Below are 27176 nucleotides of genomic sequence, written 5' to 3'. Positions count from 1 at the left end.
CATTCAATGTCTTTCTTAGATTTTTCCCAAATATAGTTTTTGGCTGGATAAAATTAATAGATACGGGTTTTTTTATTATTATTATTATTATTTAATAATAATAATAATAATAATGCAGGTCAGCAGAGATACTTAACCATTATAGTAATCAATGCTGTTATTGCAGGGCGGCACGGTGGTGCAGTGGTTAGCACTGTCACCTCACAGCAAAAAAGGTTCGGGGTTCGAATCCGGTCCTGGGCCTTTCTGTGCAGAGTTTGCATGTTCTCCCTGTGCTTGCGTGGGTTCTCTCCGGGTTCTCCGGCTTCCTCCCATCATCCAAAAACATGCACCTCAGATCAGGTTACCTGGCGCAGCGCTAGTGGCAGCCTGCTGCAGCAGCTCCCCCCTGAGAGCCCCCCTGCTGTAGTGAAGACATTTCCCCTCGGGGATTAATAAAGTAAAATAAAAAAATATTGGACAATTCATGGCATTTAACTTTAGGCTCTTTAAAAACATCAGAACTATTTCCAATTTGTGCAACTAAATGAGTGAAGGTGTTCATAGAAACATAAAGAGAGGTCACAGACCCACATGGCAACACCAGGTGCTGAGTTTAGCTTCCACAACGTGCACAACTACACATTGTTTTCATGTGGCTCTCAGCTGTTTGGTCAGCCTGGACTCAATAACAAAAACACTGCATTCTATACTGATGAGGGAAATAAATTCAATAGGATAATGTCACGACAGACCTGACCTGTCGATTATTCAGCAATATGATAAAAACTAAAAGCTGTGTCTCATGGGCTAAATTAGGAGAGACTCCTGAAAAGAGACCGCTCACTCCGAACTTCAGGACTTTGAAGGCTTTGGCCGGAGACTGATTGATAAAGCCTATTAACACTAAAAATAGCTCCTCAGTGTGAGAGTTAAAGGTTGTCCAGAAAACTTCAAAGTCACTCAGACCTGCTCATTAAGTCCTGTAGTCAATTGGCCTGCTCTCTAAATGAACCAGAAGAGCAACATATTTCTTGATGTTGGCAAGCTTCTAAAAAGTCAATCAGCATATAAATCCAAACAATCCAACAACAGCAGATATGATTGTTTGCAGTAATCTGCATCACTAAAATCAGTTCATAGCGCTTATGAACCTGGAGCACTTCAGTTGTCTGTCAGAAATACTAATCAAGTTCAGTTTACCTGCATTATATTAAGTGCACAGTGACACTAGCTGTGATTTCTCTATGTCAGTGAATAGTAAAACAAACCAAGTGTCTACCAATCACTGCAGACATATCAATTGTTCATTCATCTACTGTATAGCAAAATTGCCAAACCTGCCGTTTCTGTTTGTCTGTGTTCTCTATTAAAAGTGTCTCTCAGCAGCTTTGTGAAAAACTCTGAAGTGTAAACTGTTAGTGAGGAACCTTTAGTCCAATTTAGAGAACTCCTGGTGGGGAGATACGTTCCTGGAATATAGAATTGAATATCGCCTGAGACTACAATTTAATTCAATTCAATTCAACTTGATTTATATATAGGTTATTTCATGGCACTTAACACATCGAAGTCCTTACGGCAGAACTTTACAACATTATACAGAGAAACCCAACAATTCAACAATTCCCACATAAGCTAGGAGAGGGGGGGGGGGAAGCCTCCTCTTTAAGGGAGAAAAACCTCCAACAGAGGGAAGAAAAACATCCTTTAACAGGAAGAAACCTCCGACAGAACCAGGATCAGAGGTGGAGAACGTCTGCCTCGATCGGTTGGCGTGAGAGGAGAGCAGAGAGAGAAAAGGACAGCATAGAGATACAAGAGAAGAACTGTTGGTGGAGACGACAATCACAGAGCAGAGACATGCAGCTCCATGACGTGACATCTGGAAAAGAAAGAACAGAAACTACACGAGTGAAGGAACTGAATGGAGACAACAGATAATAAGAAGAAACTATGGGAGAGAAAAAGCATGACGTTAATGAGATGTGATGGTGAGACATGAGTTATAGAGAGTGAAAGAGTGAGAGGAAAGAAGCTCAGCATGTAACGAGGTCATTTTTTAAACAGTGTCCATGTAATGCGTTTTAACAGTATTGTTTTATATTTCAAGCTTCTTCTTTTAAAATTGTATTCAGCTTTTTCATTCAGGTTGAAGCTGCTCTGAATATCTGGTGAGTCTTTTGAATTGGAAAACATGATTCAAATTGAACTGGAGTCATGTTGCATCGACAGGTCTCCATGGCAGCAGCAGGCTCTCTATTATGTCGCTGCAGTTTATTAACAGAAGGGGGCGCCAGATATGTAGAAACAGAGAATAGCAGCCTGGGAGATTCTTCTGGATGTTTTCAGCAGAACGTCACTCACTGCCTTACAGTAAACACAGGAAACAGCTGCACCGAGAACCTGAACACACACAACACGTGAAAGTGAAGAGGCACCTCTGCCACGCAAGGTTACATTGTGGGTTTGTGTTTTCCTCACCGTGCAGCCGCTAAGTGAGTGAACATTCATCATTAAAAGTAACATTTCCCTTTATTTCTGTGCAGACACTTCAGTCTCGTCAGCGACTGATTTTTCTGTATAATTCTGACAAATTCTAATACATTTTTGACCTTCTAAATATATCAATTTAGAAAACTAAAAGTCCAAAGCCTCTTCTAGCTGTAGTATTAATTGCACTGGTCTCAACTATTGAGGAAAATATCTGTCTATTCTGAATACACCACTATCTCTGTCAGTGCATCTGTTGCTGGCTTTAGTTTTTCAATAAAAGCAGCTGCCTGCTGCTGATGGTAACATAACAGATGAGAAAAAATTATAAAATAGTTTGTTCACAAAGAACACATCAGGGTGGAGCTGAAGGGGAAGTCACCTAAATGGTTAGGGTTCTTCCTCTAGGGAGCATGACTGTGTCATTTACATCAGCTACAAGTTATAATGGCAAAGAAAGAAATTTAACAGTTTAAAAAAGTGACACAATTTACTGTGTTGTCAGTCAGGATTAAAGTGCATCAGTGACAGTTATTTCCTACCTGCAGTCAGTAAAACTCCGGGGTGTGATGTCACATTGGACTAAAATACGATGGCTTTAAATTAATGTTTAACTTCATCAACATTGATTGTTGACTTCAGACATCATTAGGACTTGTAATGACTTCATGTCCTTCACAAGGCTAACAATTCAAAATAATCTGAATAATGTTGTGAATACGTGTTCCAGTCAGTCAACACAGTGTGATCAGTCTGACGGCAGCCGGCTCAGAGCTGAAGGTGTGTTTGTCAGTTCAGAGCAGCAGATGCTGCCTCACTTCATCCCATTCACAAGCATGCAAAGACTCTTTGCAACTGTCACAAGAACAGCACTCCAAGACATGTTTGATCAGACTGCTTTTCTATAGTTTATGTGAAGGTAATAAATTAATCATACTTTTCAGTCATTATTTACGAAAACGGTTTCTCATTACTGTTCTACATTTTAAAACAGCCTGGTTTCTCACCTGACACACAGTTTAGGATATGGACAGGACGCTTCACAGACGTGGCTTGGTACATAGTATAACAGTCACATATGGTAGTAATAACTGGATGAAGTGGTAAAACCGTCAAGGTCCTGAAAACATGCTTTGCTACTCAGTTTTCATGGGATTTCAAAAGTTTAAGTTATTTGTATCAGTATTGTTATTAGTTCATGTTAATTTGATCAAACACAAACACATTCAGTAAAATGTATGTCAACACAACATGTCATCTGCTGAAGCCTTAAAAGCCTTACATTTTTACAGGGGCCTTAATTAAAGGCAGGGCCTCAAGAGAGATGTGCAGCCACAGGACTTTATGAAAACACGTTTAGTAAAATGTTAGTTAAATGACCACAAACTAGTAGCCACCTGCCAAACTTGGTGGACCTGAAGTCCTCAGACCTGTGGGGGTTCTCTAGGACAGTTGAAAGCTTTGCCTGTTTGGACATCCAGTTTCAGTTGTCCCTGTCTGTCTGTATGTAGGAAGAAGTGCGTCTGAGCTCAATAGGCTACTGATGTTACGGGTTATAAATAGCAGCTGTAATGGCAGCAGAAGTAGTTTCACGATAGCTCAGTCTAATATAATGTATCCTGTAGCACAGACTGGTGTTGATTGGTCCACGGACAGGCCTGCTCGGCAGCAGCTGCCGTCATCCCATCAGACGTGCTGGGGATGCTGACTCCGCTGGCTGCTGCCTCTCCTCTCTCCTGCTGACGGGCTGCGGTCTGAATGTGTGTGTGTGTGTGTGTGTGTGTGTGTGTGTGTGTGTGTGTGTGTGTGTGTGTGTGTGTGTGTGTGTGTGTGTGTGTGTGTGTGTGTGTGTGTGTGTGTGTGTGTGTGTGTGTGTGTGCGCACATCAGGTAAGATACTGTCAAAAAATCTGGGAGGGTCACGTCATCTGAGGCGCATTTTTTATTCGTAAATGGGGCTCCTGTTAAATTCAGATTCTCTCTAGCGGTGTCTACAGCTTCAGTGGCCGCTTTGTTCTCCATTGTTTATTGGGTGGGTTATGCAGTGACAGTTTTTTATGTGTGTGTGTGTGTGTGTGTGTGTGTGTGTGTGTGTGTGTGTGTGTGTGTGTGTGTGTGTGTGTGTGTGTGTGTGTGTGTGTGTGTGTGTGTGTGTGTGTGTGTGAAACGTGGCCTAGTGTATGATTTACTGAAGCCCTCTGGGTGGTGTGCTGATGTGTTTTGTGTATGTTGGTGTCGTCCTGTCAGACAGATGGATGCTGGAACAGGGCTGAGATAAGATACGCGTCCTCTCTGTCTCCGCCGAGCTGCTGCAGCGCCGCGCACGCAGGAAAAGACGTGGGCACTTTGTGGCCGAAAACACCGGAATAAGGGATTTTACTGACTATTTTTTCCAGTGCGCTGTGATACCGGGAAGGTTTTGCCTTCTGTTTTCTTATTAATCACCGCCTCAACAATGGTCCCGACGCTGCTCTCCAGAGGTGATGTGAGCTGAGCTGGCGGTGAAGCCGCAGAGGAGCTGTCCGTCTGTCGATGTGCTGATGCGGCTGTGACAGAAGCGAGCATGGCTGCCGGGAAGTTATTGCTCTACGCCGGGCTCTCTCTGTCTCTGTGCGCCCTGGGTATGCTGGCCGTGGCGATGTGCTCCGATCACTGGTACGAGACCGACGCCAGGAGGTACAGGGAGCGGTGCCGGAGCTTTTCCAGCCGCCGCAAGGATCCGGGCTTCATCTACATCCCCAACAACAGCCTGCCGCTGCGGGCCAGCCGGAGCAGCCTGCCCCGCTGGGAGGAGAAGCTGCTGCTGGCCAGGAACCGGCGGCAGCTGTTCGCCATGAGCGCCGCGGACGAATGCAGCAGGCAGTACAACTCCACCAACATGGGGCTGTGGAGGAAATGCCATCGGCTGGGCTTCGACCAGGAAATCGAAGATCTCATCCGGAAAGGTAAGAACGAAACAAGTGAGGCTGAAGTTGATTCAGAAAAATCGGTGTGCATTTCAGAGATGTGCGGAGGTATTTATCATGATTAAAGCTGCTCTGTGGGGATGTTCGGTTCACTTGGCCAAAGGGCAAACAAGGGCATCGAGCTTTTCTCCTCTGGAAGAAAATGTTGATCCAAAGGCAGAGCGTCGTTGTCTCCGGTTGTGAACGGGTTCGGCCTGTGCTTGCAGACTGCTTGTTGTCATGCTATTTTGCAGATCGAGGGCGCGTGTTAATGGTGACGCTGAGTATCGGAACGTGCGTGTTGTCCCTGCTCTCAGGTCTGTGTGGAACTGTCCTGTAGTTTAACCTGAACCTACTGCAAATAATGACATAATCACTTCGGGATGTATGAGCTCTGCCAGCTACACCACTCAATACGAGACAGGAAGAGTGTGTGTGTGTGTGTGTGTGTGTGTGTGTGTGTGTGTACTGCTATGTATAGTGTTCTGTATAGTGGAATAATACATGGCTCATATGGATTAATTTACACTCTAATCCCAGTACCATAGTATTTTTGACACAGGGCCCATTTTACAGTCAGTGAGTTAGTGGAAGAGAGTCATGAGCACCCCACAATGACTCACTTAGTTGTTGTAGGGAGGCTGTGGCTCAGACGGTAGAGTGGGTTGAACACGAAGCACAAGGTTGGTGGTTCGATCCCCAGCTCTTCCTGTCCGTATGCCTAAGTGTCCTTGAGGAAGACACTGAACCCGAAGTTGCTGTGAATGTGCTCCTGATGCAGCACCTTGCATGGAGTGAATGGGAAAACTATGGTAAAGCACTTTGAGACCAAAAGGTGATAAAGTGCTATACAAGTACAGACCATTTGCTTGGTGTACATGAAAATACAAAGACTTACAACCTGTTGCTGTTTTATTTATATATATATATATATATATAATTGTAATTGTAATTGTTCTCTGAGTGAGTTTTTTTGTGTGTGCTGATAATCTAACAAAACAAGCAACATGAAGAGAAGACAAATCTACACATTGTGTAGAAATACAGAAGGCCTCCATTTGTTTGAGATGCTGAAAGTAGGAGAGGCTGCCTTAAAATATAATGTCATGAATAGTTTTAGTTTATCAGTTAACAAAGTGTAGTAGAGAATTGAATTCAGGTCAGTATGTGGTGTGAGAAGCCTTTACCTGTAAAACAGCAGCAGTTCTCATTGGTACACCTGCACACAGTGTGTTAAGGTACTTGTTCAGCATCTTGCAGAGCTGTCCACAGTTCTTCAGTGGATTCAATCTGTCTCCGTGTCCTCTGTCTGTCCAAGTGATCAGACTCTATGGTGTTGAGGTCTCTCAGGACTCTTCATGTGGCTGAAGGTAGTTATAGTTCTTTATGACTCTGGCTGCACGTTTGGCCAGATTTTCCTGCTGCAGGATTCATTAGGGAGAAACCACTAATGGTTCTGCATGGTGAACAATCTAAATATCTGGTGGGCCTAAAACCTCGTCATAGCACTGTTAGCTGCTTTTACAGAAGACACATGTCATGTAGTGATTCCCATTTCGGCTATAAAATCGTTTCGTGACATCTTACCTTAACAGCCTCATTCACACTCTCAGGTTGGGAAACAATGATTAATCACACAGTCGAATACAAGGAATGAAAAATGAAACTAGACGGAGTAAAGAGAAGAGTCATGATTATGAGACATGGTTTTGATGAATGTTCATGCAGTTGAATCACTCGAACAACCACCACGATTCCTGTTTGCGATGGGTGTCACATGATGATTGCAATCAAAGTAAAAAATATTCATAAAATCTCTTTAAGACAATATGCAGAGGGAAGTTTACCCTCATGCCTCAGTAGGTGATGGTGCTACACAGGCAGGGTGTGTGTGAAGTCAGGGCGGATGAGGTCTATGATGGAGGTTACTGGTCTGAGTCCAAGCTGGAACAGGAGTGGCTGTGTGTGTGTGTGTGTGTGTGTGTGTGTGTGTGTGTGTGTGTGTGTGTGTGTGTGTGTGTGTGTGTGTGTGTGTGTGTGTGTGTGTGTGTGTGTGTGTGTGTGCTGCAGCTGTGCCTTCCTTTGAGGACGCCTCAATAGCCTTGATGGCCTACCATCTGCAGTAATGGGCAGCCCAGACTCAGTGTGCTCAGTGATCAGATGAATGCCTCCATAGAGGGCTCTGATCTATTCCAGCTCTCAGCTCCATCAGCGTGGAAAAATACAACCGGGTTTGTCATCATGATGCATCTGACAATAACTTCTCCATGATGGGTCAGTGAGGACGGAGCTGTGGATACGAACACTTTTCTTTATCTGTGTGTGCTCTGCATGTGCAGGTATGATCCTCTGACAGCCGTTACAGCTCTCATTCAGCGGCTGCATGGTGGTACAGTGATGTGATCATTTACCAGCAACAACCACCAATCAGTACCATTGCTGCACTACTACTGCATCTACTACTAGTGCAGCAACTACTACCACTGCCATTGATACTACTACTGTATTCCTCCTGCTTCTATCACTACTACCGCTGGTAATCCTAGTAATGTTTAACACTGCCAATCTGCCACTGCTGTTACTACTGACTATACCAGCACTCCTACTGCAAGCTCCTACTTATATTATCAGTGCGTACTTTTACTGCTTCTGTAACTACTAATGTTACTGCTACTACCTTTACTAATGTTTCTCTTACTGTATCTGTTGAAGCTACTTCATCTGCTACACCTGCTGCAGCGTACGTCTACTACTAGTGCTACTGCCACACTGGGATGACAGCCATTACTGCCACTGCTCTGCACTACTTCTACTGCAAGGACTGCTTCTAATGCTCCTGTCCTGCTGCTTCCACCGCCCCTCCTACTGTTACTACTACTACTACTACTACTACTTCTTTACAGAGGGGGTAAAACAGGATGCATTCATGTAATTATTGGACACATTTTTTCATATACTATAAATATACAGAACAACTATTGTCATGCAGGATTGATTCATAACCTGGAAGCACCCATATCTCTGACTATAGATTTATTCTGATTTCCTTTCACATTTAACTTCATATGAACAATTCTCAGACCAATCTTTTGGTGCTCATGCATGCATCTCTTCTGCATGTGCACTGATGATGCTTCAGCTGTTGCTGTTTGGCCGGATCAGCAACATCCATTCACGTCCTCATCTTCTAGCAACTTCCATAATCACAGGCTGCATCATTATGCAGATTTATGGAAGCAGGGAGGAGAGAGTGAGAGAAGCAGTGGTAACAGGTGAACACTTACATTCGAGAAGAATGTGTGTGTTTGTGAATGTGAGTGGTTTTGCATGAATTATCAGAGAATGACCGTTGATTTCCCACATTTAACAAACTCCATGAAAAGACTCCAAGCAGACGTACCTCGGGAGGAACTTCTGCAGTTGTTAAGGTGGTATGTAAACGTACCGTAAACGTAAGGCTTGTATGTGGTGCCCCCTCAGCAGTTAATATAAATGCAAGTTGCTTTACATTTAGGCACCAAAAACAATGTGGTCATGGTTAAGGTTAGGAAGAGATCACTATATACTACTATAAACTACTATAAACTCAGTCACTATATGGTTTGGGTTAAACAGAAAAACGACTTGGCTAGAAATCCACGTTGACTTTTTCTTTATCATTGGCTCAGACACCGATCTTTGGGGTCCTCTGACCTCCTCATTACACAGACTTCACCTCCGACCTGCTCGCTCGCTATGCGGTCTTCCCTCCCTCTCTACTTGGTCACATGACTTTTTTCTACCTGCTCCGTCACGGTGCGGTGGTCATTGTGCGCATCTCTGTGGCGCCAACGGCTGTGACAAAATGGAATTATTAGTAATGAAAACAGGCTGGATGAAATGGACTTTTATAAGTGGCTGATGTTAAGATAGTTGATCAAACCCATCGGACAGGTAAGTAAGTGTCATGACAATAAAGACTATGTATTTTGTAAAGGATGCCTTAATCGACAGTGGAGCCATTTAATGTACATGCAGACGGGAAAGTCGATAAGTCCGTTTACATAAAATATGGAGTATACAAACTCCTCTTTAATCACTTACTGTGACTGAAGAGTGAAACCATTAAATATAGTGGAGCATGATGAACCATTGCTGTGCGGGTCAGTCAAAAGCAACATTATACACATACAGAATGGTGACATAAAACAGAAAAGGATAATCCAAGGCATAAACTCTGTATCTGAGATCTGAGACCTGAGCTGTTTGGGATTTTGTGCAGCCATCCTCTCCTCTAAATAGGTCACAACCATAACAGCATGTAGATGTCTGTGTTAATTCACCATACAGCTCAAGTTGATAATCCAAACATTTGGCATATGTTAGCTGGGTTCCCGATGCCGTGACGGCGGCCCGATATTTGACCTCCTGCTGTGGGAGCAGCTCACTCTCATATTCTGAGCGTTACAAGGGAAAGCTCCTCGAGAGAGAGAGAACAGCAGCACGCAGACGTCCGACGATGAGAAGACAGAGAAAAGAAGGGAGGAAAGCTGCGGTTGGCTGTAGAGCAGGATGTCAGAGAGGAGAGGATTACATAGAGAGGGGAGGGGGTGGGGGGATGAAGCCTCCTCATCTTGCGCCATCTGTTGACGCTCTGTGAGGAAAAGGCCGGTAGGTTCTGATCAAGACATTCACAGTTTGGTTTGAACAGAAAGAGCCAGGAGAGGGTTGGATTACCTCCCTCCCCAGGGGCCCGTATCATGGGGAGGGATCAATTTGACACTACGGGAGGCTAAAGGTGCCTCACAGGTTCCCGATGAGCCCGCTGGCAAAGCTACTCATAGACACATGGAAGAGGTGGAGGCCCGCTGCTTTCACTTCTTGTTAATCCTGCACCTGGATGATTATAAAGGGAGGTTAGCTGGAACTACATCATTTGCCTTTGAGGTTTAATTTGAGTGACAATAACAAAAAGTAACTTTTTAAAACTAATCTGCTAATTGGAGGCATATTCTCTGTCAATAACCACCACAAATGTAGACTCAGTTGCATCTGAAGGCTATGAAGTCAAACAAAAGCTGTCGGTGTGTCGGAAGGAAGTTTGCTCACCTGACCGCTGTAGCTGCACACTCCATCCTGTCACATATCAAGACTGATTCAATGGTGGAAAATCCAAGAGAAGAAGTGCCTATTAAAGCACCGGCAACAATAGGAGACACCAAGGCCAGATGCCAGTTCCCCCCGTGGCCTTATCTTACTGCCCACATAGGGCAGGGCGTCCCGTTTCTTTTAGAGATCAAGAGCTGGTGATCATCCAGCCCTCCAAACAAAGTGTTTTAAGATGCAGACTCCAAATGGAGTGATAGAAGACAAACTGAAGCAATACAACATGGACATAAATGTATATATATATATTGATCAAATAAATTGCATTTTTTTCAAGAATATTGTTGTCATCTAAAAGTGCAGTTTTAGGATAATAAAGCTATTTTCTAGTTCAAACAGATTGAATGAAGTCTTGTTTGGGAGCATTAATAGCAGATTCTTTGAGATTCACAATGTTGCCATTATAATGTATATTTCCATAAATTTAATAATCTAATTCCTGAGATTTACAAATTTATAAATAAAATAATGTGGGCGAATTTGGGATACTGTCGATGAACGAGTGGTATCCCATTTCCTTACTTAAAGATTTGAAGCCCTGCAGCTTCTAGCTCCGTTCTGAAGGGCCACTACCCAGAGGGCCCTCCTAAAAAGGGTTAGGGCAGTGGGATGGGAAATGGGATTGTACCTCATTACCTCTGTTTCAACTGTCCTCCCCCTCTGAGGCACTCAGAGGGCAACCAGGGCGCAGCCGCTGTACCAGGCTGTTAGGTAACCATTGTGTTGTGTGGAGGAACAAAGCCCGTGCCAATTGCTGTGTCCGTCTGGTGCAACCAAACGGAAACCATCGATGACGTCGCACGTTGGTTTGTGAACATTATGAAGCCTCCAGTTCAGATTTTGTCCGTCACCATCTTGCTAGTTTGAAGCAGGAAGTGACCATATTTGGACGAGCTGGGGGAGGAGCCAGCAGTGGATCTGACCGATCTGATCGGAAACCTGACGATACTACGTCCCGCCCACCGATAGATGTAACCTGACTGCACCACAGGCCTGTCAATCAAACAGACACGCCCCCAAAAACAGGTCTTCTTGAATCTTCTTTTCTAATGAATGAGGGATTATTTTCAGATGGACCTCCAGAAAACTAATAAGAAGGAGTGACTTTAGCTAACAACACCGAGATAACTGATGGACACATTTTATTCACTTTGGATTTGATGAGAGAAGTTGAATGGGAGTCTATGGAGCCGGAGGCTTTTTGGAGCCGACCTCTAGTGGCACTCGCTGGTATTGCAGCTGAAGACACTTCTGGATCAGAACCATTTTATAGACCTGAAGCTACGAACACTTTAATATCCAGTCTGTGGTCTGAACAGTTAGGGAAAGAGGAGAACTGCAGGAGAAAGTTTGATGTACTGTTTTGTTTTGTTTTGTTTTGTTTTGCTGCGTACCCCACCTTTAATAGAGCCTCCATCACGGTCGTATCCAGAGTGAACCAGAGGGATAGCTGTCAGGTTATTTACGTGAGCGATGGTTTGTTGTGGCCACAGCAGCAGACTCAAAGGTTCTCTCGTCTTCCTGGAAACAGTTAAATTATTCAGATCCACATGGAAGCACTCTGTGCTCATTAGTGGCCTTGCAGTCTGAAGCCCAGCTGAGGAAACTGATTGACTGCCTGTTAGCTGCTGCTGCAGCCATTAAATCCCAAAGACTAATGAAACACAGACACAGTGCAGTCCTGAGGGATCAATGAGGCCATCCACCTGAATCTGACTGAAAACATTTAAAACCTTTTTCAGAATGCACGAGGGCTTCTTTCTGCAGAGTGATGTGTAAGTGCACCTGACTGTAATGAATGCAGCGTGTAAAAGTTCTTCTCTTTGAGTGTCAGACAGAATAAAATTCACTCAGCAGCAATCTAATGCGAACCCATATCAAATGTGTCGTATCATAATGCTCGTCAGGCACCAGGAGCAGTTTGGCTTTTAATTCTAACAAGCTAACGTCACTTCTCCTCGATGTAGCTCGATTGGATTTGAGGATTTTTCCTCTCAGTTGTTCAGTAACTGATGACTTCCTGTTTTACATCCTGATCCACTGATGGACTGAAATGAGAGAAAATACTTCAGTGTGGGTTTACTCAGACGTCCTTTAACACATCTGACAGTTATTTTCTCTCTTTTTAATAACTAAGGTGTTTTAACATCAGAGGTGGTTTCACTTGTTGTGAGGTGGCAGGAGAAGCTCTTCATTACCCTGTCTCATAAAGCTTAAACATAATGTGTGCCTGTGAGCTGCCTCACTTCTGTTGTCACTCGTAGTTTTTCACTCCTCAAATATGCACTTGTTCAAAGACCAAACCAAGCAAACTATTTATTTTTTCCCTCTAAAACATTAAGTTTGATTTATATTTGTTTACATGCATCAGGTTGTGTTACTGATAATGGCTGCAGAGATTTGAGCTTTGAAAGATAGTAAAGGTCAGGAGGTACATGCTGGATTCTTTGGAATCTAACCAGTCAACTTGATTTTTGGTTTCACAATTCAATTCAAATCTTGACTTACTGAATAAAAAAAAAGGGTGGGGTGGGGCTGTGGGCTAAACCAATTACATATTACTTTGGTCCATGTTGCAATATGAAATGTAATTGGTCTTCATAAAGTTTGAGTATATTTCCATGGACCTGTGACTGATCCTGTCAGATGGGACGTGGAGCACAGAGAAATCAGTTTAAGTGATACACACTAGTATCCTGGTTAATTATTACTGCCTGTGCTGTTAACAAAGACAAAGTGACCATTTTGAAGGGTTACTGTGACACCGCTGTGGAGGGAGAGTGTGACTGTGACTGATGACCTGACTTGTTCCACTGGACATGTTATAACCTGACCTCCACAGCGTGTCCATGCTTACATTCATTTAAATGGCACAGTATATTTAACCCTTGCATCACCCAAAGACTTAATTCCCCTCCAGGTTAAACATGAAAAGTGGCACACCTTTGTTTGTGACTGTGCAAGTAGTTAGAAATCTGGATAAGAGTGTCCATATCCTTATTCTGTGCAGCCAGCCTGCTTTAGACCAGGCTAACAGCAAGGCTTGTTTAATATTGTTGCCATTCAGTCAGCAGGCACAATGATCAGAAACCAATTACTTACTGTTATTTTATCGTCTGCTGTTCTTTGGCCATTTTTCTCTCTTTATAAACCTGCATTTAAAAAGTAGATTTTTTTTTTAAGGCTGGTGTTCATGTTATTTTAAGAGACGTGATGACAATTTTATTGCAGTTGTTGAGCTCATTAGAAATGGCCAATAAAGTTGCAAATGTGTTTTCAAATAGGTCAGTGATCTCCATGTCCATATATATATATATATATATAAAACACACAGACAGATTTATTGTTAGGATATTAAGGCATTCAGTTGGTCCACTATTGTCTCCCATGTCTTTTCACGCTCTTTAATTGCAGCAGCAGTGTTTACTTTTTTACACATTTTGTCTTTTACCTCCTGATACGCTTCCATGCAAGAGCTGCTGATCTCTTCCAGTAAAATATGTGACGCGCCTTCTCCATTTCCACATGGGTAAATCTGTGATCGAACTGGTGGGCTTCACAAGACAACCGTGAATGCGTATTTATCTGAGTTGATTACACCAGGCTTGACCTTGCCCCACCTGCTCAACCAGGCTTGACAGTTGTGAAACGTATTAAACCAGGATGCACTGATGAGACGAGATCAAGCCTCGCTTTATTCTGCAACTGTGATTTCTTAATTATGGTTTTGTGACACAGCCCTCAGATAGCAAATACAGGTTTCTCAGATTCAGGAGATGCTCAACCATGTTTACATGAACAAACAAAAAAACTTCAAACTTCAAAAAACTTGATCACAACCTCAACATATCAGAAACAGAGGAAAAGATAAAATAAGACAAAAGTAAATATTGTGTTTGGATTACGTCATTTTTACATTCAAAATCAGAGTTTCTTGAGCATCAGATCCTCCACATCCTCTTCATTCAGTCCAGCTTTGTTGTACAAAATGGAACCATTATAATATTGTCTTGTGCCTTTCAAAGAATATGAACACACATGCAGAGGATGACAGCTGCATAACTCAGTGGATAAACCATATTCGGGTGTAGACTTCACTGAGTCCACAGTAACAGAGCAGCTCAGCTCGGCCGGGTGACTTACTCATCCTGAAGTCAGTTTGACTCCTTTAACCACAGGCAGAAGAGATGGAGTGAGTCCCAATGAGAGAAACAGATGAGGAGGAGGAAGAAGCATGATGTGATTTGTTTCCCCACAGCCATCAATGTTTGATGAAATCATGCTCTCTCTCACAAACCAGCCACGGCAGCATGGACACACACATGGAGCATGTTCAGCCCCAGGACAGCCACCTTTTATAGCTGATGCATGTGCACTCTAACACACACACACACACACACACACACACACACACACACACACACACACACACACACACACACACACACACACACACACACACACACACACACACACACACACACACACACACACACACACACACGACACAGATATTACCTGCAGAGATGGGTATATTGTACAAACCACACACATAAAACCATGATTCATCCGACATTAATAATAAATGATGCAGTTCTCCTTTGATACCACCATGAATGCACACGATCACATTAAGAAGATCCTGCTCATTCTCTTCTCTCTGTTTTTCAATCCAGTTCAACTTTATTTGTGAAACCGAAGTGGGAAAAAAGGTATAAAGATAATGAGATGAGAAGTACAGTTTATTTTCACCTGCAGTCTCTTTTTACTTAAATATTGCTATTTATGTCTCTTAGAAATATTGCTATGTTATGTCCAGAATGCAGAATTCTATCAAATGCAGCAACACTTGCCCAAAAGAAAATGTCCCCATGGGGACATTAAAGTATATCGTATTGTGGCAAGGAAACAAAATAGATTGTTGCCTTTATGTCTACTCAAATTTTTTTTGGACTAATTACAAACAAAGCAACTTTGCCTGGTGTCACCACAAAGGGATTATAAGCATAATTGATTCCGACTGCAACTGTATCTCATCTGTCATAAATAACTGACAAAAAACAATGCCTGTCCCTTGATATTTTCTACAACGTACATTTTCATCTAAATGAATGCAGCTGTATGATTGTCTACTGCCTGTGTCTAAGTGCTCTTAGCAGTAATCTATGTCTTTTGTTAAAAACCTTTAAGCTGAAACACTAAAGTAAATGTCCTGTTGCATGTAGAAGGCTCCACATTAGTTGAATAACATAAAGCAGCTTCAGCTGTCTACTACCAGAAGTAACACTGCTTCCAAAGATAAAACAGGGTGACATAAACTCAAACTCATGACACACATCATCTTCACATACAAGTTTAGCCCAAAGGAAGGTATGGACGTGAGTACTTCCTGGATGTGTTGGCAGGTGAAGTTGACATGGTGATGTGCTTTGTGTGTGTGTAAGACTCCGTTTTAATGACTGCTCCACAGGAATGCCATGCGAGCTGTGGGTGGTGACACAGCGTGTACTCTGCTTCAGAGACTTGACTCCGTACGTTTAGCCCACACCGCCTGCCGGTGTCATGGAAGCGTGACATCTCCATAGAGACAAGGTGTTCTTGACGTGATTGGCTGTCAGGGACTGTTTAGAAATAAGTCACGACAGGAGAAGGCAAATATGTGAGGAGGCATGAACCCCCCCCCACTCACTCTGTGGAGGATGAACTAACTAAACTGCGGCTGTGATGACAAGTTAGTTTCATCGATGAACATTTTCAATTTGATTTGTGTGGCACCAAATTGCAACACACTTTATCTCAAGGGACTTAATGCAGTAAAGTCCTTTCAACATTATAGAGAGGAACCTCAGTGACAGCTGCAAGGAAAAAAACTCATTTTTAACAGGAAGAAACCTCTGACAGGCCAGAGATGGCCGGCTGGAGTGAGAGGGAGGGAGAGAGAAAAGAACAGCATCAAGGCACACTGATTATCTGTTATCACTAACATTACTTATAATACTGCATATTATACACAGGAGCACCACAAACATTGGTTAATATGTCGATAGAGATGAGGTTGTCTACACTACTGTGTTTTATAGTTGTTTTGTGCTAATCAAGAATACAAAACTATAAAAACCTGCAGGACACAATCTAGCAGCTGTTTAACCTTAGACACCCTCTATGTCCCCACTAACCTCTGCAGAAGTGGTTTAATTTCCCTTCAGCACCTTTTAAATGCAATAAACCTTAAAATGCCCTCAAGCTGGATTCTTTCACCCCCTTCTACAAAGACTGAACAGCTCTACCATCTGATGTTCTGAGGACATGTAACTGTTCCTTCTTGTGGTTAGCTGGTCTCAGTTGTGTCTGTATGCTGATCCTCGGGTCTCAGAGACGACTTGATTAAAGAAAGTTTATTGAAGTTTAGAGACTTGTATGATGAACCCTCTGAGGTATCTTCAATCATGAATGACTCAAATCATTTTTGCTTGTTACCGTGGGCTACAAGTTTGAAGAAACCAAACACATACTTTCTGTTGAGTATTAAGGAAAGGCTATACATTTTAATTCCACTTTACTTAAGCCTTTACAATATCATATTGCATTGCACAGACCCTTTAAATCAGATAATTTATTTTGTTGGAGCCAGCATATGATAAACTGTGGTGTTAACAGGAATCACAAACAGAAAGAGGAGTGTAAAGGAGCGAGATACACCTGACCCGATCCTCCGGAAACCCTCCAGCTCAACTACATCTGTCAGCTTGCTGCCGCACTCCGTGCAAGATCTGTAAGACCAATTAACAAAGGTCAATCTGTCTTTTTGTCCACAGTGTATTCAGGAAAAATTATGATGCAATTTTACAGTGCAGCATAACTCATTATTATTGTATGAGTCATTAAAATATACACAGGTTTAGCCCCAGCATGTCCAGGTCACTTGTTTTTGAATGCCATTCACCATGGATAATGTCATTTAAAAAAATATATCACAGAATTTAAAAAATTTCAGCTGATTTCAAGTTAAAGAATATTTTTTTTAGCGAATTGGAGTTATTCAAACTTTTCTACTTAGTTGACATGTTTAGTGACCAAACACCATCACTCCTCCAGTTTCACAGTGCATTATGACTTTAAATATTTGTATTGGGTTTAAGTTTATTAATGGCCTGAAAATAAACGTATATATTTCTTTATATTACTCAGTGCATCTTGTTAGTCTCTGGCTTAATTAGTCTGAACATTATAGTTTTATTTTGTTGTTGTTGCCATTATTAGATTCAAGGTTCATGTTAATTTGTCTCATATATTTCAACCTAATCTATTTTTGTTTTATAGATAACTCTTTTTGGTCTTTTTTTTCAGTCAACAAAACTATTTGTCATGTGGGGCAGACAGTGTTTGGACTCAAACGCACGACTCTCCGACGGACTGCTCAGTTCAAAGATGTTTACTGGAAACTCCGAAAAATCACAGCAGAGGTATCATCAGGGCAATCCAAAAACAAAGTCACAGTTCACTCCAAAATGTCCAAAAACCAGAGAGAAATCTACAGAGACAAGGGGCAGGCAAAAACAGATCCAGAAATAAACAGGCACAGGTAAGACACAAGGAAAACTCTCTGACAAATATCGCTGGAACGAAGAGCTGTGAACTGATGAACTGGCAAAGAAGTGAATGGAAGACAGGTCATTTGGACGCAATTGGAAACCGTCAAGGTGGGGCAAACAATCAGACAAAGGTGGGACGATGAGAGGACAGGAAGTTAAGACAGAAACAAGGCAGAAGTTGAGTTATCAAAATAAAACAGGAAATGAACACAAAAAGCTCAGGACATAGAGACAGAGGACCAGAGGATGAGGAAAAGACACTGACAAGACTAAACGAGAACAGAGTAAAGAAGAAACTAATAAGACCAAACTAAACAACACGGATGAACTGTGACATTATTGACATCAAAAGGTTCGTTGACAAAAGAGGTGTGAACATTGAAGTCCAGTTTTATTTGCAACCTTGAAAGAATATCTTATTAAAACTGCTTTCAAAAGAGATTTTATACAGCTGATCTATGCTAAAAGAACTGGTTCTGACAACGTGGCTGTGGGATGAAGAATGCAGCTTTGAAGGTAGTCTGGTCTGATGTTATTCAAAAGTACATTCAGATACAAATTATTTTTTTATTTGCACGTCAAAGCAGCACAATGGAACAAATGAGGCCCCCAGAAAGACACGTTATACAGACAGGCATGTTGTTTTAATAATGTCACCGTGTTATCTGTAAGCTGCAGATGACACAAGTTAATCATCAAACAGCTGATTATTGCCCAAAAGATTTAAGCAAAAAACAAATTTTCCTCGTACAAAAGTGTGTTTTATCACAGATAGACTTCATTTATGGAGCCGTTCATAATCGACGACCTGAAATGTGTCACAGTGAACAAACTTTAGTTGTTACTGAGTTTGAAGTTTGACTCAAATGGGATCAATTTACCATCTCGCTAAATTCAAAAGTTACATAAGGTTCATCTTATTGTTAATGTTACCTCAGTTTCAGTGTGTAAAAACTCTGAAGTGTCTCTTCAGGTTTGATGTGTTTGTCTCCCCAGCTACTAGCTAAGTGCATCCACATGTAAACCTTCTTTCCCTGATCGAGTCCACCTGTCCCAAAAATACTCCTGGGATGCCGCTAACACCAGGCTTTAGGACTGTTCATGGTCTGCTGCTGGTGTGCAGAAACACTGACAAAAGGATTCAGGTGTGCAGCTGTCAAATAGCAAAAAATAACAGGATTATCTGCAAATGAACCACTCTGTAAGTGTTTTCTTTTTTTGGTCACTGACATTTAGAGAGTTACTCAGTTATTGCTTAATGAAGTCACTTCTGTCTCATCTTCATCGCAGAAAAAGGACTTCTGACCACTATATTTAGTAACATGTTCATTTACCAAATCAACAGTATGATCATGGAACATAAAATGTTGTAATTTTGGTGAGCCAGCTCAATATTAATACTTTACCTGTAACAGTGTGACACAGTATGTCTGCCATTTACAACCTTTTCAACCAACCAGTAAACTTATGTCTGTTTTATTACAGTAATGTTTAGAGTTCAAATTATCCACACAAAAAAAACCCAAACAGTGGAAAGTCTTTAGTGCATGACTTGTTTTTGTTGCATTCCTACTCTAAGGCATCCTACTCTACGCTTGGTGTAAACATTCCCTAATACAGTAACACAGTAGAGTACAATTGACACCCAGGATAAAAGACGAAAGGAAATCCCACAGTGGAGTTCATACACAGGACACTCTGCGCTGAAGCACTGCTGAGACTTCCTGAAGCGTTTAAGATGAAAACCATGTTTGATTTCACATCAGCGGACGTTTCCATCCTTTAGAAGGCAGCTCACATTCCTCCGGCGCCGCTGCAGCCTCATCTTCCTCTGGCTCGTTTAATCAATGGCTTATCAAGTCAAGAGAGTGCTGTGGGCCTGTAGGAAGAGCCCGCATCAATCAGGTCCTTCTTCTGCCTGCCCAAAGACTTGGCCGCCTGTGAGGAGGGAGAGAGGATGAAGGGAGCTCTATGGCCACAGCTGCCTCCCTCACAAGAAAGGCCTTTTTACTGCTCAGGACTGCTGGACAATACGGGAATTATGTCCTATAAAGGGACCATTATTGTGCAAGCAGAGCATCCAGACAGGGTGTTAAGTGAAAGGCCGCAGTTATCTTACCTTTGTGCTCCATCTATACTCATCAAGTCGTCTCACACCAACCAGAGATTCCGCATTTATAACCACTGATTAACACAGAAGAGACTGAATGGGAGCATCATTATCATCATCTGTTTCCCAACAATAAAGAAACAGCCAGCTCATCCCCTAGTTGGTGTTGTCATGGTAACGTGCGCTGACTGTTTGACAGATGTTATTCAGGCAGACTGAGCTGGCAGCTGAGCTGAGAGGCGAGAGGAGATCAGGGCGAGTGTTTCTCTGAATGTTTGGAGGTTAAACAACTGGGTGTCTGGGTGACGACAGACGTGGAAACAGAGACTGCGTTCCCACGGTGACACCATCACTGCTGTCTGGATGTGTTTGCAGTGCAGTTTGTCAGGGTGGAGAAGAGAAGGATAACAGAGGGAATGCTGGACTTAAATCTGAATTATTATCTGTAATATTTAATGATCTTTGCTATCTGCTGCTTTCATCTCGTGTGGAGAGTACAACCCCAGCTCCTACATGCAAGTCAGTGTCAGCAACGCCACTACTGAACATTAGCAACAAAGCAAAAACAAAACATACTGTATACCGTACATAATGCTTGAAGTTTGAAAGAAAATTTGAATTAAGCTTCAGGTGCACCTTGTGAATGACAAGCGTCCACAAGCGGGTCCGCCTTGTTTTATCACGAAGTATAAGGCTATATTTGTCCCATTGTATTGTGACTGAGGGGATGGGATTACAGTTGGCTGAGGGTTTTCAGTGGAGATGTCTACATTCAATGTGTGCTGCACGAAAAATATCTGATTTATGTTTTCTTTACTGTGAACTCTTTGAGGGTAACCCTGTGGGGAACTCCAACCCTGCAGCTACTTACACGTGTATATAAGATGCTGTTAAAAATGTTAAAAATCACGTGACTTCATTTGTTTTAAGAAGACAAGCCATTATTAATACCTTCAACACAGGTGATCCCATCCACAGAGCCCGGCCAACAGGTTTCTTACAGTGTAAACAGGACAAAGTGATCAGTAAGAGTCTTAAAAATGTTCTTCCATGTTGAAACGAGGTTAGCTGTTGAACACCTGTTCCCTCACAACACTGGACAAAGTGAATCAGGATAGAGTGCTATGGACATCATATCTGCTGGTAATGAGACGACTATGGTGTCCAGTAGTGGTGGAACTGTTCACATATTATGGTCACGGATTTGGTTCAGTTTGGTACATTTTTGGTAAAGTGAGGAAGGAGGGCTGACAGTCAGTGCATCCTCCACGACTGCAAACATTTTGGGATAAACACCCCCAGTGCTGTACTTCTGGATTTTGCCCCATCTGAACATGCATGATGAGGCTGTTTAAATGCTGCGGGAGGCATATAAAGAGCCTCATCATATTGGAAGTACTTGTATAAATGATGTGTTGCAAAGTCAGCATTTTATCATCCAGTTATTTGCATCATCGTCATTGGTAACTTTAAACCTGGAAGGAAACAAAACAACGCTGGTAGAAGTTTCACTGGATTTTTGGTGCAAAGCTTCTTTTTTTTTCTTTCTAATAGCTATTTGATATCTTTATTATCTGTTTATACCTGATAACCTACTTGAAATGAATTAAACAGTACAGACATACCCAAGTCAAACTCACAATTCATTGTATTTTGGACAGGTCAACTTTACTGACATATTTACATTCTTAGCATGCAACTTCCATCATAGATCATTCACTGTTATCAAGGGACTAGTGATGCACAGATAAATACAGTTAGGATTTTGGTGTCTCTATTTCATCACTACAGAAAAAAGAAGTGCAGAAACACCATGGCCCTGTACGTGCCCTGTTTATACCAGCATCAGGGCTTCATCTCATTCTGCTTAACAGCTCATCTCCTCGCATAATCATCAAGCCCTAAGTTGCTGTTGTGCCTCCTTCATCTCCTTTTACCTTCTAATTTACGTTGAGTTCATAATTACCACCTGCAGAATGATGGAGCGTGCACAGAGGCTGAGATGATGTGAGTGGAAGTGGAGGAGCTCATTTGACTGCAGTTAGAAGCAGACTGAAGGGTGACGACTGCAGGATGATGACTGCAGGATGATGACTGCAGGGTGATGACCTTAGGTGCTCCAGTTTTAAAAATGTAATTACAAACATCAGGTAGTCACACGGCTGCAATGGAACTGAAAAATAACTCTGCTTCCTATAAAAATAGGACTTTATGTAAATGCAATGTGATACAGCAGACATTTTGCAAAACACTGAACAAAATAATTTAAAACCAGAGGGTACCCGGAGAGCGCATAGTCCACTTTTATAAGAGATTCTACAACCACCATCACTATATATGTCTGAGCATATTTCCAAAACTATTAGAGTAATGTCAAAATATTTTTGTGTATAGCTGAAGTCTTTGATCTTAGCTTTTCTGCTGGTCCTGGTCCCTCAGTGCTCCATAACAACCTCTTGTAATATCAAGTCTGAGCAAGTACGCGTATCCCCAATTGTTCATCTTGACTACCATTTACTAGATTTTTTTAAATTTAGGATTAAGATTTAGGAGCAAAGACAAATCTGTGAAAAGCAGCACAGTACAGTAGGATAGCAACGGGAAGTGACACAATATGCATACTGCGATGTTACACGTGTCACACATTTATATGCCAAATGCATTATCTCATAAGCTCCACCCCCTGATTGGCATCCATTCAAAATGTAATGGCTTCTCTTTTGGTTCATGTTTCAACTATGTTTCATAGAAATCAGGCTGCTAGTTTTCCCATAATTCATAAAAACTTCCCCTCCAGCAGCAGATTCCCTGAGTGACCGTACTTCCATCATAGAAACACAAAGAGGGAATTTCACACTAAAGAGGCTTTAACTTTGGAAGATACTTATTTGATTTGACTGATAAAGCCTTGTGAACTTTTGCACAAAAGGGGACAGTGGATTTTTCCCTCCTCACATTAGAAGTACTTTAGGACTTAAAGGCCAGTATGAAGAGGAGGAACAAGGAAAAACTGTTTCACTGGATATACGAACAGAATATCTGTGGAAATAAAAAAAAAATACATGTGGAAAATGTGAACCTATTCTTTAAGTTACTAGAAAACAGGTTATAGACCACAGGGAATCATATAGCGTCTAATTTTAAGGTTTTTTTTCAGTTAACAGTTTCTTTGCGCATGCTGTACCAACAACAGCTTCACTTGGTCCAGTCTTGAGGCCTGCGTGGTGAAATGAAAATAAGTAATTAAGTAAATACAAATTTTAAATGAAATAGAAAATTAATTAAAACCCATTTAAATGAATGGATTGCTTTCAGCCTGTGGAAGTGGGGATCTCGCTTGGGAAATGTTCTTGCTTATAGCCGACATTACATGGCATTGGAAAGCAAAATGTGCAATTTTCCTTTAACGCAGAAACCAGGTTTCAATAAACCTTTTTCATGGCAGAAATGTTTCAGGAAAAGAGGCAGGTGGATTTGCCTGGTGTTACCAGAAAGAAATCATTGCGTGAATATATGGTTCCGGCAACGCAAAGAGAATTGTTTACATACACGGCATCCTAATGGACAAAGACCAGTGGTTCATTTTTATACAGGTATCGGAGCAGCATTTAAACAATTGTCATTAACCACCATATGCACCCGCAAACACAACTCCATTTAGAAAACAATGCTTGACTTCAACATCACCGCACTGAGTCACCGATACTGGTTGCTGATTGGTCCGCCCTGCAGAGTGGCTGTGCAAACGTTAATGAGTCCAGGGTTTCAAGACTATAATCACAGTGAAGCTGTAAGCAATAGTCTGCAGAGACGGGCGACAGGTGAATCAAAATTTGCAAAGCATCAGTTCCATCAAGTGTTGCAGTAACCCATCAGCATGCACAACACCAGGAACATGGGAGTAGCTCACTTGTTGAAGAAAAATGGATTGCAGTTGTTTTTAATGTTATATATTTTACCTTCCTGCAATAATAAGCAAAATGTCTGCTGTGAAAAAGTTATGTTTTCAACAGGAGGTGAAGAAACTTGGATGGAAATATATTTATCCATAGCAGAAGAACATATTCATATTCAGTGTAGTCATTAAGGTCCGGTACAACCGGCTGTGAAACATGCAGGTAGGAAGCATAAACACACCGTGACATGCTCACTTAGGGCCGGCACATTACAGCATGCAGCGGGTCTCCATCGACACAGCCTCGGAGATGCTTTTAATTAATGGCCCTGACATGTGGCTGAGACTCAGCAGGCCACAGGAAAGGCTTTGACATTTGAATGACATCCATTTCTCTCTGAATAATTGGCTCGGGCCTGTTGGCTGACAGGCTCAGATAGGTGTTGAGCTCCAGGAAGCTTTTTCCCCTCGCCAGGATCTCCTCAGATACAGAAAACACGCATCCACCCCCACTGCAGTCAAACTGACAGTTAAACTCATCCACAGCAGAGTGTGAGCGGCTGCCTTCAGCTCACAGCACGCTGCTTTGTCTCCCTTATCGTCTTCATGCCATTATTTGATTCTCCAATTGCTTTTGCTCTTTTGTCGCCTTCATTTGCTGGAGACGTCTTTGTGTTTATTTAGGCAATTACTCATTGACAGACAGACATGTTGTATCTCTGTAAACCAGTGCAATCGTACAGTTCCTAAAGCCTTAAAAAATAAGTACAGTTCTGAAACAACTTAGTAAAGTGGTGAAAAACAGTAAGATACTTTGATGACTGCCAGTTGTAAATTAAGCAATATTGTGAGTATACAACAAGTTAACAACTAAATGAAATATGTATTCAAAATGTATTCATATTGGTGGGGCAATTCGCTTTAAAAAGAAAAACTTTTTGTTGGTGTAATCTCCGTTTCCACGGCAACACATGGGGTATGACCAACAACTGGAAAACAATCAGTCGCATCAGTACACTCTTGTGTAATGTATGCAATGTTTACTACTCCAGGAAGTAGTCCGGCCCTTAGCAACCACCTAGCAACAGAGAGGATTTCTAGTCTCCAACTGAATAAACACAGAACATAGAAACACTAAACTGCTCAGCTAGCTCAGTCTGGTTGGAACAAAGATATATTAGGCAGGTGGTCATAATGTTTTGGATCATCAGTGTATGTAGAGTGCATTATCTATTTATATCTAAATAATGTAGTCATACATTTAGCCAGTGTGTTTACACGTTTTACCTTTGATGAAGATGCTCATAATTGCAGAAATTTTCCCTGCAGGGGACGTTGAAGAAGTTGTGCATGTGATGACGTTTATAACAGCGAGTCAGTGGGCTGTAAGTGCAGTGTGCTTCTGCAAACGTTTAACGAAGCGTCCAAGAAACACATCCCCACAGAGTAGACTAGACTAGGCTAGAGTCCATTTGAGCTTCATATCCGGCTGCCAGATGAGATCTAGGTCATTTCATTTTTAAGCTTAAGATAATAAAATTTCAAGGAACAGTGAACTATAAATTTCAGAGAAAATGTGATAATGGAGGGCATTATGTTTTCTCACTGGTTCACTGACACCTTACTACGAAAAGGCCCTGAGCTTAAACCTCTGCCAGCTTTGTCGGCTGAGGTTTTGAAAAGTCCAACAGGAAGGTGAACAACTGATTAAAATATCAAGAGAAGTTCTGCTTTTATTTAGAGCGTCAGCTACCATACAAACTGAAAAATCAGGAGTCATGTTAATTAATAACATCCTAAGTTATTCAACTTTATTTTCATTAACAAATTATTACAGTAAACTAATCATGTTTCAACACTGTGTACTAACTGATTTATTTTGTACTGTAAACAGGCTTTACTTGGTGTTACTGTAGTGAGTTTCATTTTGCTATAAACTGTTAAATATGGCGGCTCCAAATGACTTTTAAATGAACACCTTGTTTTAATTCAAGGCTTTATGAGGGCCCACCTGATGTTTGGTCACCAGTTACATATTTCTACTGTTACTCTCACTGCGACATCCCTGCATGCATTTTGATGTCCAAGCAGATGCATGAAATCTGTTCTAACTCATGTTGTGACAGCCTTCCCATTTGTTTGAGTTGATAAACATATGTCTTGTGTAACATACTGAAAAGTGTACAGCAATTAATTAGAGTTTAATTAGTGCACTGCTGTGTAATTTAGTATTTACATGTATATTCAGTCCCCAGTTGAGGTCAAACTCCAGAATTGTTGGATCCTACATTTCCCATAATTCAAGTATCCAAAGCTGTGTGTGTGATTCTTGCTGTAACGGACATGATGTTGAATATATCATACAAGCAGAGGGAAGTAAAATGAATTGCCATTATATTTTATTTTTTTAACTTAATATCATGAGTTGACCAAGAGGCTGCATTGTTAGCCATCGTATGAAGCCTTCAGCTGTAATGCCCAATGCTCATTCTCTTCATTTGGGTCAGACTATTGTCAGGTTCATATCATGTTGTCTGAACTCAGCACAAGTGTGGAGTGATAACAGGTGGAGGTATATGTGGGGTGACAGTATCTTGTCTCAAATTTCACTCTTCACCTGTAAACCTTTGAGTTTTAAATGAGTCACATAAAACTCGCAGTGGTTTGTATGTGGTGTCTTATGTTGTCTTACTGACCAAGAACCTTTGTTCCTTTAATTTAATATTGGTACAGGTACTATATATATATATATATATAAAATTTGTAATAGTTATTGCTGCAGCCTCTCTGGCCTCTTTTCACTGTTTTGTCCTGTGAATTCACTGTAATGCCTGCAGGCCAGCGCTTTAATGTGCCCCTTGGAAAAACAAGCAACTACTGTAAGTCCTTTACTACATCTACTATCAGGCCTCTGAACACCAAAGGAAGTCATTTGAACTATTCATACTTGATTTTATTTTCTTATCCTTTGTTACTTAATGCTCTTTGTTCCTTGACTGCTGTATGTTAATCTGGAGC

At 41.7% G+C, this 27176-nt stretch overlaps 1 protein-coding gene across 4 annotated transcripts in view; it reads left to right on the top strand.

Moving 5' to 3' along the window:
* The first annotated feature begins 4272 nt into the window (after nucleotides 1-4272).
* Nucleotides 4273-27176, top strand: part of tmem178bb (transmembrane protein 178Bb) — a 113990-nt gene continuing 91086 nt past the window's right edge. Inside the window, exons 1-2 of one of the 4 annotated variants that reach the window (XM_069716125.1) lie at nucleotides 4273-4361; nucleotides 4719-5416. In XM_069716125.1, the coding sequence (XP_069572226.1) occupies nucleotides 5035-5416 (382 nt within the window). In that variant the 5' untranslated portion in view covers nucleotides 4273-4361; nucleotides 4719-5034. Of the gene's footprint in view, nucleotides 4362-4422; nucleotides 4504-4545; nucleotides 5417-27176 lie in introns of those variants that run through there. The other 3 variants (XM_069716128.1, XM_069716127.1, XM_069716126.1) reach the window with 3 other exon arrangements.

This window comes from Brachyistius frenatus, unplaced genomic scaffold, assembly GCF_029030835.1.
Source record: "Brachyistius frenatus isolate BFR_SWC_R1_liver_20210118 unplaced genomic scaffold, ASM2903083v1 Contig_152, whole genome shotgun sequence".
Classification (NCBI taxonomy): domain Eukaryota; kingdom Metazoa; phylum Chordata; class Actinopteri; family Embiotocidae; genus Brachyistius; species Brachyistius frenatus.
Note: the sequence above shows the minus strand (reverse complement) of the source record. Positions and strands in the feature narration are given on the sequence as shown.